Raw genomic sequence first — 16,879 nt, 5'->3', positions numbered from 1 at the left:
TCATCGCTCCCCTCCCATCTCACCCTCCTTGCCTGCCCTTAGTCTCCACTCTTTTCTCCCTTGCCTCTTTCTTCCATCCCATTCCTGGAGGCTCCGGGCCGGCGGCGGCCCTCTGGTTTCTCCTCCCTCCTTGAACCCTCTGAGACATCCTTTGGAGAGGGTATATGGTGAGGGAGCTTGCTGATGGGCGGGCGAGGAAAGCGAGTGCCTAGCTCGCACCCTGGAAACAGGAGCCTGACGTCACCACGCCCTGCCTGTCAATCTCCAGCGGGCGCGCTGCTCGTAACCGGCCTTTTCTTGTACTGACTGTGTCTCTGTAACTCTCAGCGGCGCCGGCACAGCTACCAGCGCCCTGCACTCCTCTGCGCGCCGTCCCGGCCACCTCCTTCAGGCGTCGGCTCTGTCCGCGCGGGCAGCGCATCCTGGCGCCCAGCCACAGCGCTCATGATCAGCGATTTCCTGAAGCCCTGACTCCCCAGGTGAGCAGCCCGGCTCTCTAAAGGAACTCTGAGGGCGTGCAGAGGGGAAGGGGTGAAGGATGGCCAGGGGATGGCTCCTTCCTGGAGCCAAGCATGACGCCACACACCCTCCACCTACACAGACCTCCTAGCTTCTCTCCCCCGAAACCGCTTTCCCAGGGGGTCTCTGGCCTCCGGGGTCCGCTGTGCTCCACGGTCGCAGAAACTTCGCTTTCAGCACCGTGGACAGCTACTCCGCCTCCCAGTTGAGGAGAGCGCCTGACCGAGCCGGTCAGAGCCAGGGCGGCACTCACTGAGGCTGACACTACTAGCTTGGTGCGCAAGATGCGTGTGCAAATACAGGCATACTTACGTGATCTGTGTGTATGCGAGTGCGTGTTATTCGTGTGTATATCTGTGCAAAAACTCAGATATCAGTGCGGCCATCCCTTGTGCATTGCACTCACACGCTCACTCACTCAACAGGTATTTATTTTTGGCTCTCAACCACTGCTTCCTCGCTCTGCCCCGGGGTCCCGGGGTGGGATGGGCAATATGAGCGGGGGAGCAGCGCCCGGCGAAGTACCCTGGCGGCGTAAACCGCACACCTGACGCTTGTTCTCCCTGTCCACGCAGGGTGTAGCTTCCCGCTGTGATGAACGCGAGCTCATCTTCGCTCAACGACTCCCAGGTGGTGGCAGTGGCGGCCGAGGGTGCGGCGGCAGCGGCCACCGCAGCAGGAGCGCGGGACACCGGTGAATGGGGGCCCCCGGCAGCCGCAGCTGCGCTGGGGGGCAGCGGCGCAGCTAATGCGTCGCTGGAGTTGTCTTCGCAGCTGCCAGGGGGGCCGACGGGGCTGCTGCTGTCTTCAGTGAATCCATGGGACGTACTGCTCTGCGTGTCTGGGACGGTGATCGCAGGCGAAAATGCGCTGGTGGTGGCGCTCATCGCGTCCACACCTGCGCTGCGCACGCCCATGTTCGTGCTGGTAGGCAGCCTGGCCACCGCCGACCTGCTGGCGGGCTGCGGTCTCATTCTGCACTTCGTATTCCAGTACGTGGTGCCCTCGGAGACTGTGAGCCTGCTTACTGTAGGCTTCCTCGTGGCCTCCTTCGCTGCCTCCGTCAGCAGCCTGCTGGCCATTACGGTGGACCGCTACCTGTCCCTCTACAACGCGCTCACCTATTACTCGCGACGGACCCTGTTGGGCGTGCACCTCCTTCTCGCTGCCACCTGGACGGTGTCCTTAGGCCTTGGGCTGCTGCCGGTGCTTGGCTGGAACTGCCTGGCAGAGCGCGCCGCCTGCAGCGTGGTGCGCCCGCTGACGCGCAGCCACGTGGCACTGCTCTCCGCCACCTTCTTTGCGGTCTTCGGCATCATGCTGCACCTTTACGTGCGCATCTGCAAGGTGGTCTGGCGTCACGCGCACCAGATCGCGCTGCAGCAGCACTGCCTGGCGCCGCCCCACCTTGCCGCCACCAGAAAGGGTGTGGGTACGCTGGCCGTGGTGCTGGGCACTTTCGGTGCCAGCTGGCTGCCCTTTGCCATCTACTGCGTGGTAGGCAGCCATGAGGACCCAGCTGTCTACACCTACGCCACCCTGCTGCCCGCCACCTACAACTCTATGATCAATCCTATCATCTATGCCTTCCGCAACCAGGAGATCCAACGCGCCCTGTGGCTCTTGTTTTGTGGCTGTTTCCAGTCCAAAGTGCCCTTCCGCTCCAGGTCCCCCAGTGAGGTCTGAAGGCTCCCTCCATCCTCTAACCAACACCACGCCCCCAACAAGCCAGCCTTTGGTGAGCTTCTCAGTGCCTGCTGATGGACTCTGAGATCCCATACTGTGACTCTGACTTTGGAAAGAGATAATAAACATAAGCACAACAAACTCACAAGGACAAAGAGGCTTGTTGGAACTTTACATATACAGTGTATACATGTGTACATATATATACAAATATTTGTATCTTCTGGAGGTGTTCAGGATGTGGAATTTCCTGTTCTGTGAAAAAACTAACAAAAAGGCGGTTGTATACTCAAATTGTACATCACACTTGTCAAATGAAGACATTCCAATACTGCTTAATTATGGCACTTTATTTTTAGCTGCTGAACTGCCAAAACAGTGTTGCCATTTTCAAGGGCAGGGGAAGGGGGGTAAAAGTGTATTTTTGTTGTATGTGATAGACTATTTTGCTGCATATGCATCAGTAAATTACAACATATTTTGTACACAAATAAACACATTATAAAAATGTAATTTTTGGCATGTGACTGATGATAGAATTACTATTTAAGAGACAAATTATTAGTGTATTTACTTTAAAAGTTTATTATGTGTTATCTCCATCCTGTGAAAATCTTAAGGTAAAAAATCACACACATTTGCACATTGCTCATAAATTGTCACTGAAACACCTAATCCAGATTATTGGGGAGGTACAGGAACTGAGTAATATATTCCCATAACGGTATTCACAGGACACTAAAGGGTTATTTGTGTATCAGTGCAAATTAATCTACGCCCTTGGTTACTGGGTTTGGAAGACAAGCTCCAGAGGATGTCTGAAACCATTCCTTTATCTTACCACATGTGCACTTGTGAATCCTGAAACCACAAATCTTAGATGTATTTTTTCCAGTTTGGAAAGAATTTTAAATGTTGAAAATTCATATTGACTGAGTATACTGTTACTGGCCAGGTCTTGTAGCAAAATGCACAGCCTTATAAAATAAATAAATTCATCAAAGACAGGATTCCAAGATATACTGTGTTCATGAGGTAAATTAAGATAAGCCCAGTAGCCCACTTTGAGGCACTCTTATCTTCAAAGTACAGGACATTAAACTAATATCCTCAAGAACTAATATTCCCATTCGGAATTGTTAAATTGTTCCCCTCCTTCCTTTCTTACAGGTTATGTGAGTATAAATAAGATAACATATATGGACATATTCTGAGCACCTGTGAAGACATATGCACACAAGCACAGGTAGTTACTGGTCTTAGGCCTTAGGAAAACATATACAAGCAAATTTTTTCATACAGTCCACAAATATTTATTGAATGCCTACTATCTGCTAGACACAATCCCAGGGCTGGGAATACAGATGTGAACTAAATAGAAGAAAGGTCTCTGCTCATAGTGTTATCCTCTAGTAGGGGAGATGGCCTACAAGCAAATAAACGAATATATATGAAGAGATTTATTATAAAGAATTGGCTCGTGCAACTGTGGAGGCTGAGAAGTCTCAAGGTGTACAGTCAGCAAGTTGGAAACCCAGGAATGCTGCTGGTGTAGTTCCAATCTGAGTCTGAAGTCCTGAGAACCAGGAGAGCCCACAGGTTCAGGACCCAAGAAAAACTGATGTTTCAATTAGAAACCAAAGGCAGAAAAATACCAATGTTCCAGCTCAGACCAATCAGGCAGCAGGAGTTACTCAGCTCTTTTGTTCGTTTCTGGTCTTCAATTGATTGGATGAGTCTCCTCTACATTAGAGAAGGCAATCTGCTTTACTCAGCCTACTGAGTAGGCTGACACACCCAAAATAAGACACGCCCAGAATAATGTTTAACCAAATGTCTGGGCACCCCGTGGTCCACTCAAGTTGACACATAAAACTAACCATCACACCAAGAGAACACGGTAATCCAAAATAAAGGAGAAAAAGTGTTCCAGGAGGGAGGAGTCAATTGGGTCAAACATTGCTGAGAAAATAAGTAAAATGAGCATTAAAAACAATGACTCTAGATTTTGTAACGTGAATGTCATTGGTGAACTTGACAAGAGAAACTTCAGGAGAGTGGGGGCGGGGGGCGGGGAGGATTAACTGTAGAAGGTACAAGAGAAAATGCACAAGCAATCTAGTCTCCAACATCTTGCAACAGAGCTGTGACCTTTTTAACAATATAAAACACACTAAGTTTTATAGACTTATAGTTTTATAGTGGCTGTAAATTTAGATCCAGTAGGATCAGCGTTATTGCTCATTCATCAAATTAACATTTTCTAACAAACAACCTTTATAGACTATTCAGCAACATCAGACACTCTTTCAGGCCCTATTAGTATCCAGGATGCTTTCAAGTGGATTGAAATAACAAAAGCTCTGGCTGTAAACTTTTCCAAACATGTGGTGGGGAAACCAACATGATTTCAGAGATGGAACAAAGAAGTCAAATTATTATACATGTTATAATTACAGAGAAAAATTTCTTGCAATCAGCAAGTTAAGAAAGTTCACCACTAAGATAGTAAGACAGTCTATGGATCTGACTTCAGTGCACTTGGTATTAATATTCAATATCTCCCCTAGTCCTAATCAAAACGTTTGAGAGAGCCAAGAACAAGAGGATACTAAACAATCAAGCTGTTAATATCCCTGGCTTACGCAGTTGGCCAGGCTGTGTGATGTCAAGGGTCTGGATATTAACCTACTTGATGATGTAAGGATAAAAAACTGTGAGTATATCTTGAAACATTTCTAGGAAGGAATGTCACATATTCACTTGACCCATCAACTATTAATAATCTCTATTTCAAGACCCTATGCTAGTTGCTGGAAGCATACAGTCTTTGAGAAAAGCAAGATTCACTCAAATATCCAACCACTTACCCATTTTGCTATCTAACAGGCATCCTAAATTTAATACATTTAAAATAGAGCCACTCATCTTTACCTCAATAAGTGCTCTTTCTCCCTTCTTTATCATCTAAATTAATGGCAATGACATCTTTCTAGTTGTGCAGACCAGAAACCTTGGAATCACACTTACACTTCCCTTTCTCTCATACCTCCCATCCAACGTGGATGCCTATTGCCTTTATTTTCAAAGTATACCCAGAATCTAGCCACTTCTCACATTTCCACCACTATCATCATCTCTTACTTGAATTACTGTGGTAGCCTTCTCTCTGGTCTCCTGGCTTCAGTTCTTGTGCCCTTCAGTCTATTGTCTGTACAGTGGCTCATCCTACAAACAGTTGCTCACTTGACTACCCTTCAGATCAAAGCATGGGTCCACTAGCAGTACAGTCTGTCTCAAAAGAACAAACTTGGGGAAGAGTTATTTAGGCTCAAGAAATAGGCCTCCAGGAAGAATTTCTTTTTTCGTTTTCTTTTTTTTTTAACATATTTATTGGAGGATAATTGCTTTAAAATGGTGTGTTAGTTTCTGCTGTAGAACAAAGTGAATCAGCTATACATAAACATATATCCCCATATCTCCTCCCTCTTGCGTCTCCCTCCCATCCTCCCTATCCCACCCCTCTAGGTGGACACAAAGCACCGAGCTGATCTCCCTGTGCTATGTGGCTGCTGAGGAAGAATTTCTTGAGTCTAGAATTGAGGACATAGGCTCTTTACCCCCACAGCTGGAATAGGAATAGAGCAGGGGCCTCTGCAGCCTGAGGCCCAGGGCAGGGCTTCTCTTGGCCCAAGGTATTAGTTTCCTATTGCTGCTGTAACAAACGACCACAAACTTGGTAGCTTAATACAATACATATTTATTCTCTTACAGTTATGAAGATCAGAAGTCTGCAATATATTTCATTGGGCTGAAATCAAAATTTAAGCAGGGCTGCACTTTCTTTGGAGGTTCTAGGGGGAGAATCTGTTTCCTTAAAATTTTCAGCTTTTAAAGTTGCATTCTTTGGTCTGTGGCCCCTTCCTCCATCTTCAAAGCCATCAGTGTATTATCTAGCTTAAGTGGTTACACTGCCTCCTTCTGTAGTCAAATCTCCTTCTGCCTCCCTCTTATAAGGACATTTGTGATTACATTTAGGACTTGCCCAGATAATTCAGGATAACCTCCCCATCTCAAGACCCTTGATTTAATCACATCTGCAAAATCTCTTTTGCCATATAAGGTAACAGTCACAGCTCTGAGAGCAGTACTAATGAAAAGTACAATAATAAAGGCGTATACAGAGTGTAAGGATCCCATAGGAAGGTCAGAGAAATTCTATGGAAATCCAGTAGGAAGGCAATACTGAACTGAGTCAAGAAGAACAAAAGAAGTTTTCAAGGCAAAAGACACTGAAGGGGAGTGTACCAGACCAAGAGGACAACATGAAGCATAAAAATGTGGCCCATTCAGAGCAATGCAGGCCATTCAGTATAGCTGGAGTGTGTAAGAACTAGAACCCAGAGAGGAAATAACGGGAGATAAGTCTGGAGAGGTAGGCAGGAACCAGATCACAAAGAGCAGTGCTGGGAATGGATTGCAGGTGGAAAAGACTGGAAGCCAAGAGACTATTTTGGAGACCAGTTGCAGCAATCCAGGTGAGAGCTGATGTCAGCATCAACTAAGGGGTAGGAGAAGGGGATGGATTCAAGAGGTATCAAAGAAGAGAGTGTCTTTGACTAAGTGAGTGATTATGGGGATTAAGGAAAAATTGAGGAGTCAAGGATGTTCAAATGGGGGGATAACACTGAGATGGGAACACAGCAGGAAAGGCAGATTTGAGAAAGAGGGTGGTGAATCAAGTTTTCTACATATTAAATGTCAGGATCTGTGGGAATATCCAAGTGGAGGCAGCTGGGCCTGTGGCTTTGGAGCTTCCAGGGTGGCGGGAATGGAGACATAATTTCAGTAGTCATTGACCTTAAGGTGGAAGTGAAGCCACGGGAGGGAATGAGAAAAGGCCAAAGTTACAGTCTGGACACAATAACATATGGGAGTACCGTGAAGGAAGCAAAAGAGAAAAGGAGACCAAGGAGGATCATCCAGGCGAGACCTCTGGAAAACCAAGAGGAAAAAAGTTTTAAGAAGGAAGTGATCAAGTGTGTAAAGCATGCCCAGAGTCAAGTAAGAGAGGGTTTGGAATGTGCTAGATTTAGGAACATGGTGGTCACTAGTGACTTAAGTGAGAGCAGCTTCAATGGAGAGTGAGATAAAAGCTAGATTGCAGTAGATTGAGGAGGTAATGGGAATTTTCTAATTTTTTTCAATATATTTAACTTTAAATGGAAGGACAGAAATAGGGTGGTAGCTTGAGAGAAATACTGGGTCACAAGATAGTCTTTGTTTTGTTTTGTTTTTTAAAGATGGGCAAGAATAGAATACGTTATTAGACTGAGGAGGAAGTACCATGTAATTGGAATGTCAGAAGACAGCAGAGAGAGTAAGATGCCTCACAGAGGGAGGCTTCACAGGAGAATGGGGTCCAGAACATAATGTGATGGGGAGAGAGGGACTTAGACAGGAGGAGGTAGAGACACAGTTCCCCTGCTCTGACAGGAGACAAGGTAGGAATTATTGGTACTGATACAGCTAAGTTTATAGGTGGTGGGAGGAAGTTCACAGAGTTCTCATCTGACACCCTCAATTTATCTGAAGGAGGAGTGCCAGTTAAGAGACTATTGCGAGAAGTATCAAGAAACTAAGGTGATGACTTTGGGGACAAAGCTGTGAATTTGGGATAGTGTAATCATTTAATCAAAATTAAAGGTCAGACCACACCAAGTACTGCAAGGATGTAGAGCAATTAGAATTCTCATATACCGATGTTGGGAATGTAAAATAGTACAAACACTTTGGAAAATAGTTTGGTGGTTTCTTAAGAAGGTAAACATACTCCTCCTACCATATGACCCAGACATTCCACTCCTCCTAAGTATTTATCCAAGAGAAATTAAAGCATATGTCTATATAAAGACTTGCACATAAATGTTCATAGCAGCTTTACTTGTAACAGCCAAAAACTGAAAACAACGCAAATGTCCATCACAGGTAAATGAATAAAAATAAACAAACTGTGGTACATCCATACAATAGAATGTTACTCAGAAATCAAAAAGGATGAACTATTGATTCAGGCAACAACATGGATAAATCTCCAAATAATTATGCTGGGTAAAAGAAGCCAGGCAAAGAAGAACACACATTGTAAGATGCCATTTATATAAAGACCTTGAAAATATATAGTGACAGAAAGCAGATCAATGGTTGGGATTGGGGGAGTAGGGATGGGAAAGAGAGAGAGGCAGGGATTGCAAAAGGGCACAAGGTAACATTTTGGGGTGATGGATAAGTTCATTATCTTAATTGTGATGATGATTTCATGGGTGTATACTTGATATGTCAAAACTCATCAAGTTGTATACTTTAAATATGTACAGTTTATTATACATCAATTATACCTCAATAAAGTTGTAATAAATAAGTGTCAGAGAAAGAATCATAGTAAAATAGCATCTAATTGAAAATAATGCCGGATGGAAATAAAATATAAAGTTCCAGGGCTTCCCTGGTGGCACAGTGGTTGAGAATCTGCCTGCCAGTGCGGGGGACACGGGTTCGAGCCCTGGTCTGGGAAGATCCCACATGCCGCGGAGCAACTGGGCCCATGACCCACAACTACTGAGCCTGCACGTCTGGAGCCTGTGCTCCGCAACAGGAGAGGCCGCGATAGTGAGAGGCCCGCGCACCGCAATGAAGAGTGGCCCCCGCTTGCCGTAACTGGAGAAAGCCCTCGCACAGAAACGCAGACCCAACACAGCCAAAAATAAATTAATTAATTAATTAAAAAATATATATATATACAAAGTTCCAATATGGCATGATTCATGTGTCAGAATAAGTTATGCTGCAGTAACAAACAACCCCCCAAAATCACAGTGACTTAACACAGCAAAGATTTCTCACCTATAGATGTTAACTGCACTGCCTGGGCAACTTCCCAAGACAACTGTTCTATATGCAGCAATGTAGCCATCCATCTTCTGACTCTATCCCTACAACATGAGGCTATCTCTATAATCACTGGGGAGAGGGAGAACTGGAGGGTCTCACACCAGCAATGCAATGCTTTGGCCCATAAATGACACTTCCACTCACAGCCCATTGGGCAGAGCTAGTCACATAGCCCACCTAACTACTAGGGCATGGGGAAAAGTAATAATCCTGAATGTTCAGAAAGAAAGGCGAATCAGAAATGGATGAATTCACGAAGATTTTACCACTCATGGTTTCGAGAACAAATACACTGTCTCTGCCATCCCAACCTGAACATCAAGTTGCAGAGAGAAGAGATTCACAAGATTCAAACACAAATCTTCAATTATTTAAGACTAGACAGAGGTTTATCACCGTTTAATCAAACTTTACATTGTGGGGCTGTTGGGTTCATTTGAAGGAATACAGTGTAAAAACGTCAAGACGTGAAGTGAGCATAAAGGAAATGCAGTTCCAGACTGGACCTGATTTTCTAACCTCAGTCAGACTTTGCCCCTGGTCACACAGGAGGGGAGAATTGTGAAGGTTTAGCACAAACCCTTCTCCACAAACAGACTAACAAGCCCAAGCCCATGTTTTGGATATGTTGTTGAGATTCTGTGGGAAAAATTGAGGGAAAGAGTGCAAATTGATGGTGATCAGAGAATCCAGAAATATCTGAATTCTACCACAAACTTACTGGGTCCCTTAGGGAAATAGTGAGGGAAAATATCCTATCAAAATTATTAGCTGTTGAAGGGAAGGAAGGAGGAAGGAAGTTAGCTGTGACTGTGAGCTGTGGCTTTGGCACACAGCCTAAAGGCAGAGCATCCTTAGAAGCTGGGCTGGGTTGTATAAACCGTCCTGTTCTCTTAAATCAAGAATGTATAAATGGCCTCAGTTCAAAGCTTGACTTGCTTTGCCCAATTTAAGCCCTTAATACACAAACCCAGGTCTCAAATCTTGCCATTAGTGGTTATAAAAAGAAACAAAACCAACACCAAACTTCCAGACATGGGAAGAAGATAATCAGAATGAGAGAGAGAGGGTGAGAGAGAGAGACCCAGTGGCCAGTTAGCCTGCACCTGTTTGCCTCAGAGGATGGCGAGAAGAAACCGGCAAGGCCTCCACACAAGGAGCAGTTCTGTCCCTTCTACTCCAGCCAGAAGGAAGGGAGTATGCAGTTGGCCATTTACTAGATGGGCCAATTGGATCAGTGTTCCTGCCAATTAAGGGTAGAGAGAAAAGAAGATGGAGAGAGAGAGGAAAACAGCAGCTTACATGATGCGGTCATCTGGCTTTTTAACTAGCTGTCAGACCATGGGAAAATTCTTATTTGTTCAGTGGGGAATCATAATAGTAATTACCTTCTAAGGCTGTTGTAAGGGTTAAATGAGTTAATATATAAAGTTCAGTAGTGCACATGGTAGCATCATGTATGCCTTAGCTGCTATTGTTATTACTGTTGGTGACAGCAGACTTCACGAATACTGAATTTCACCTAGTCTAGATTTTACAGCCTTAAGTGCATTTTGCTTTCCAAGTTTCCCTCTACTGCACCCATAAAATATTTTTCATATGTTATCTGTTTTCAGTAATCTTCAAATCTCAAAAATGCCTTTTCAATATCTTTAGCTACTGCTTTGAAAATAATTTGAATACAACGTATGATATTCATATAACATTTTTGATACCTAGTTAGGATTTATCTCCAAAACAGCAATCCAAATCAGCATTATGCCCATTTTTTCCAATGAATGAAATTGAGATCTACATACTTGCTAAAAAATATTGATCTTTAATTTTCAAATAGAATCTTGATATTTAGGAATACCTGAGCAGAACAATATTGATGCTGATTATATTACCTCTGCTTCCCTGAAAGCAGATTTTTTTTATACATAAAACCAAACAAAAAATTAACCTGCACACACACACATCCTCTCTGACTTTGTCTTTCTGTTTCTCTCTCTTTCACGTACACACACACACACACCATGTCTCTATTCTCTGTGACTTACCAGGGCTCACTCACTAGGATATACTACACACCCAGTAGTTGTTTGTGTTCCAGGATGTTCTGCAGAACTCCGTTATTTTCTAGAGCAGTGCAGCTATAAGAAAAGAATCTGTCTGGATGAACTTCAGAGGTGTATAGGAGAGCCAACATTCCCAGAGTGGTGGCTGGATGAACACATTCGAATACATATATGTAGGTGGAAGGAAGCGGGGACAAGGACCTACACTCACTAAGAGAGTCCTCTGAGTACTGTACTTATCAGTCCAGGCATGTTGTGTTGAGGGAAAAGGGTTTATGGCCATTTGAGTATGCAAGTGAGAGCCATGTCCTGGAAGCCTTCCTGTGTGTGTTGGCTTAAGTCCTAGTGTAACCAAATTCAAGAATGATTATAGTGCCTGGTAGTGGGGTATTACTGTAATATTCAAGTGAACCTTGTATTAAAAGAATAATTGCCCCTAGATGTTTTTATTATTATTAATGGGAACACACAGTAAATAAACACAAGACAGCATTCTTTCCTTCACTGGAAGTGTTAAATTTGTGTTTTGCCAATATTTTACACAAAGATGCTTATGAAAACATTGGCAGAGGTAAAGACAGCTATACACTCATGTTTCATAACATACTGGTAAGTCACATTTCCACCACTGTGAATGCACATCCACTTTATTACTGAAACAGGTGACAGCTGATAATATTATCTTTTGTTGCTGAGACATTTAAACAGTGTGTGACAGGTGTCACTGGACAGGCTGGTACCATACCAACAGAACTTTCTATATCATGCAGTGTGCACGTGAAAACCAATCTGCCTGGGCTTTGCAGATTTCACTTAACTCCTGGAGCTTGTGGCTATCTGTGACTTCCTTCCTCTCCAGTTGTCAAGGGAGCCAACTGGGTCTGCTGGGGGTTTCGGCTGTAGCATCAGAGCCAGTCAGGACTGGAGGGACCTGAGAGACCATCTTGTCCACTCACTTGGGCTTCAGACTGTAATACTGTCTTTGGATTCAGTTCAGAGAAAATGGGTCATTTACCCAAGATTGCACAGCTTGTAAATGGGGAAGACAGGTTTCCTCTTTTTCCTCCCTATCACATGAAGTATTTGGCATTCTGTCAGCCCATATAGACTCACATGTTCTCTCAACTACCTTTACAGTCCCTCTCTGCCCCTCCCTCTCTTCTCAGAGATGTCCCTTTCTTACATCCTAGCAAAGCAGCTGGGCCAGGACTCCATGCCAACTCTAGTGCCTGGACTGAGAGCTCTGAGTGTTGTTAGGATCGGTGACTCAGGCTGGACTTTTGGCAAGGAGGGTGCTGATGGAGGTATTTGCAAAGCCCGACACTATCTCTTCTGGACTTCAAACCCCAGGCTCAGAGTGAATGGTCCTACCACTCCAGAGTCCTGGCCATTCAGTGTGGTGAAAGAAGGGAGTTTTGACCCTAGACTCTGCTTATCATTCTCCCAAAGCTCAAAGTTTGGCCGCCTTTCTTTCTGTCAAGACAGAATGATACCACCCAGGAAGCAGTCTTGTGGCAACTTCCAGCTCCACTGTTGTGGAGGACAGTCTTTGGCTAAGCATTCAGTTAATTGGTAGACAAGCTGAGTAATCAGCTTGTAAATCAGATGTCCGTAAATATCAGAGCCAAACTCTCTTGTGCCCTATAATTCAGTCCAGGATTTGCTCTGTATATTGTTCATACTTGAAATACCATCTTCAACTGCTAAGTCATGCAGCTGACCATCTTCAGGACTTTAAGTAAAGCTTTTAGCCTAAAGAGTCAAGAGTTTTCTACCTCCCCCAATTAAGCTTAATGTAGATTAATGAGTTAAATTACAAATTTTTATTCTATTAAAAAATTAGAAGAAAATATGTGAGTACCTATCTCTGACATCTCTGGAGTGGGGAGGATTCCCACTGAAAGCAATGAACAGAGTCACAAAAGTACATAAGAAATTAAAGCAATGAACAGAGTCACAAAAGTACATAAGAAATTAAAGTATGTGTGCTAAAACAAACCTGTCATAAACTAAACCAGAAGAAAAAGAACACAGTAAATATTTAAAGTGTATATATGACAAAGGGGTTACTCTCTTACATTTGAAGAATTTTTATAATCAAGAAAAGCTAATGAACCCATTAGAAAATTTGATAAAAATATGAAACATATTTCAAAAAGGAAGATAAACTATTCAATTATATTACCCAAGAAATGTGAAAAGCAGCAGCAAGATGCCATTTTTCATCTAGCAAGTCAGGTACTTTTTTCAGTGAAAGTATCAAGTATTGACAAAATAATAATCATAATGTCCTGTTGACTCTGAAATATATGTAGAAGTAAAATGTAAGACACAACATTTCATTGTATAAGAGCAGAAATTTATGAAGTAGAAAAAAAACTGTATGATGGAGAAAATTAACAGTCTTCTCATTGTTTGGGAAATGGTAACAGTACTGTATTAGTTTCCTCTGGCTGCCATAACAAATTACTAGAAACTGGGTGGTTTTGAAAACAACAGAAATTTATTCTCTCACAGCTCTGGAGGCCAAAAGTCTGAAATCAAGATTTCGGCAGGGCCACTCCCTTTGAAGGCTCTAGGGGAGAATCCTTTCTTGCCTCTTCCAACTTCTGGTAGCTCCAGGCATTCCTTAGCCTATAGCTGCATAACTCCAGTCTCAGCCTCCATCTATACATGGCCTTCTCTTCTCTGTGTCCTCTCCTCTTCTGTCTCTTACAAGGACCTTTTTCGTTGGATTTAGGGCTCACCCAGATAATCCGGGATGATCTCATCTACTGAGATCCTCAATTATTTCCTCAAAGACACTTTTTCTAAATAAAGTCACATTCAAACATGTATTTTAATTCAGCATTTACAGTTGTTCTTGGTGGAAGGATTGGTTTCTTACAAGCTAGTCCATCATAGTCAGAAGTTCCTAATATATGCTTACTGAGTATCATTTTGTCTGGATGTATTCCAGAAGAATGTATGCTTTCTCTGTTTCCTATGTATATATTTTAAATTTACATTAATGGTGTTGTGTTGTGTGAGATCTCCTTGTGTTTCTTACCTTTTTCTCTGAGTACCATGCCTCTGAGCTATCCCTGTGGCTGTGTAGACTCTAAAGATTATGCTTCTCACTGCTGAATCTCACAGTGTGCTTCCACCACATTCCAGTCTCCCAGTAATGGCACCCAGGCTGTCTCCAACTTTCTAAAACCACAAATAGACTCGAAATGAGCACTCCCAAGTATGCCCCTTTACTGACCAGTCTGAGAATTTCTTTGAACTATATATACTCAGGAGCAGAATTACTGGATCACTTGACCCAGAATTTCTGACTCAAATAATTGCTAATTTGCCTAAGCAGTATAATATTGCTCTCCGGAATGGTTTCATCTCTATATTAATTGCTCAGTATCACAGAAGTGTGAGTATTTGGAATTTTCCATAAAGCAAAATGGATACAGTAGTGATGCTAATCACTTTGTTCTCACGCCGCCTCCACCTGCCCTGTACACACACACCTGCTTCCTGCTCTGGCCTCCTTAGTTTTACCAGATGGACTTATCCCCACAGGCCACAGCTGACTGGACAATGATGGACACCTTGACCATGCTGAGCCAAGCAGATACTTTCTACCAAAAATTTGGGATAAGGACACTGAAAGACTCAGTTAGAAGATGGTGGACACTTGAACTGAAAGTTTAGAGTCAGAACTACTCTGGTTCAACCACCGTCAACAACTTTCGCACTGATAATTAAGCAGGGAGAATCAGTCGAGAGAGAGAGAGAGAGAGAGAGAGACAGAGAGACAGACAGACAGACAGGCAGAGAGACAGACAGACAAAGACAGAGACAGAAACAGAGAGACAGAGACAGAGAGAGAGAAGCAGTGAATGGAGCCGACATGTAGCTGCACTAGAAATGGAAGAAGCAGTTTATCTGCTGACTCCCTGGACCTGGTCCTTGTGGGTCTTCCTGAATTTTGTTCCCCATTTTGGATGCCTATAAGGTTTGTGACCTACTGAATTCTTTTTTAAAAAACTGACTTTACCTAACTTAAATAGGATACTTTCTAGTAACCAAATAGCTCCTAGGAAAATATATAGCTTATTTTCTTGCCTTAGTAGACAGAGCACACTGATTTTTGTAAATAAAGTTTTACTGGAACACAGGCAGCTCATTCATTTATATATTGTCTATGGTTGCTTTTGCACTACAAAGACAGAGCTGTTACTGTATGGCCTACAGAGTCTAAAATATCATCTGGACCTTCACAGAAGAAGTTTGCTTACCCCAGGCTAATCTTTAGATAACTCAGTGGCATCATTATGAATATCATCTCTTGCAATCTGCCTTGGTCCAGTGTTGCGCTCAGGGTTTCCTGAGGTGTATAGAGGGCTATTTGCCCCACTCTAAATGCCCCCAGAGAGCTGTGATGCTTAGCAACTGGTTTTCTCTCTCTCCCCCTCAGGACCATTCTGCTCTGCGTTGTTACTTCTCTCTGCTCTTTGGGTAGGATGGCAGCACCATGATTAGCTGTTCCTGTGTCTATCACCTCTTGCAATGTCTGCTGGACCCTCCCCTTTCCTCCTCCTTTCCTCTCTCTCCTTTCCCTGCCGCTTCTCACTTTGCACTTTTGTCTTTGAAGGTTGACTTTTAGGGCCAGTACCAGTCATCCAGTGCTCTGCTGAGGAGCTATCTAGACATACTGTCTCTCCTTCAGTCTTCTTATCTGAGGTTCTTATTGATTATTTTAATTATAGTTTAGTTTTATGTTCAGACTGCTGACACCTCCACATTGTGGAAAGTGCTGGAAACAGAGAAGTGGAAAAGTACAAAGAGGATTTCAACAGTTCTGCAGGACACATTAGATACTAGGCACTGGAACAAAAGTGGAGATAGACCACCCCTCCTCTGCATCTTCATGCAGATTCCACTTGGCCACCTCGCCATACCTCTGCCCCATTCTTCCCACTTCCACACAGGGCTGCGCTGGGCCAGAGTTCCAGATAGCCCTCTTTACATTTTGTCTTGACACAAAGACCCCACCCTAAACTACACCCTGTCCTTTAGAATCAAGGCTCTAGCCATCTTTGGGGTGAAGTATTAAGAGAGGACAGAAGCCCTAGACATATGGACCCATCTAAAGTCCTCAAATGGTAGTCCTATATATATAGTAAGCCGCTTGTATTGTAATCAAAAGGGTATAATTTCTGCTCATGGGGGGGCTGGCACTCTGGGAGTCAGACTTAGGCCTCAGCCCTGGCTCTTCCTTTGCATGTGTGACCGCAGATGAGGTCCTTCACCTCTCGGGCCTCAGCCTGTTCATCTGCAAAATGAGGGGTTTGGACTGAGATGAGTTCTGAGTTGTCTTTTATTTTAGCCTTGTCACTCTGTTTTGAGCAGTTGGCCAGCCAAGATCCCATCTCTGATGGGGCTTAGAGAGATGCTACGTTGGCCGAGAACTAGCTTACTCTTCAGGGGATCCCTTGCTTAAATAACTTGGGTGGGGGTTCACTATATCCAGAGGCTGCTCTGTGCTTTCTGGCTTTGACTAAGGCAGAAATGCTTTGAAAACTGGTGGAATTTCATGTTCTAGAAGTTCATCACAGGGCTCCACCTGCATTAGAGAAAGGTGTATGAAGAGCAGAGAAGTGAGCTATTCTTGTCAGCTCCTC

General features: G+C 43.8%; 1 protein-coding gene across 1 annotated transcript; it reads left to right on the top strand.

Annotated features, from left to right (window-relative positions):
• The first annotated feature begins 259 nt into the window (after positions 1 to 259).
• On the top strand, positions 260 to 2,718 carry GPR6 (G protein-coupled receptor 6). The gene is made up of 2 exons (XM_027079809.1): positions 260 to 479; positions 1,095 to 2,718. Exon 2 carries the CDS (start codon positions 1,114 to 1,116, stop codon positions 2,203 to 2,205), a length of 1,092 nt encoding a protein of 363 aa, XP_026935610.1. The 5' UTR covers positions 260 to 479; positions 1,095 to 1,113; the 3' UTR covers positions 2,206 to 2,718.
• Positions 2,719 to 16,879: the final 14,161 nt, after the last annotated feature.

This window comes from Aethalodelphis obliquidens, unplaced genomic scaffold, assembly GCF_003676395.1.
Source record: "Aethalodelphis obliquidens isolate GAN/ISIS:26980383/991018 unplaced genomic scaffold, ASM367639v1 scaffold3, whole genome shotgun sequence".
NCBI lineage: Eukaryota > Metazoa > Chordata > Mammalia > Artiodactyla > Delphinidae > Aethalodelphis > Aethalodelphis obliquidens.
Note: the sequence above shows the minus strand (reverse complement) of the source record. Positions and strands in the feature narration are given on the sequence as shown.

Coding starts and splice junctions, on each gene's coding strand:
- GPR6 (XM_027079809.1), top strand. CDS start 1,114: ATGAACGCGAGCTCATCTTCGCTCAACGACTCCCAGGTGGTGGCAGTG.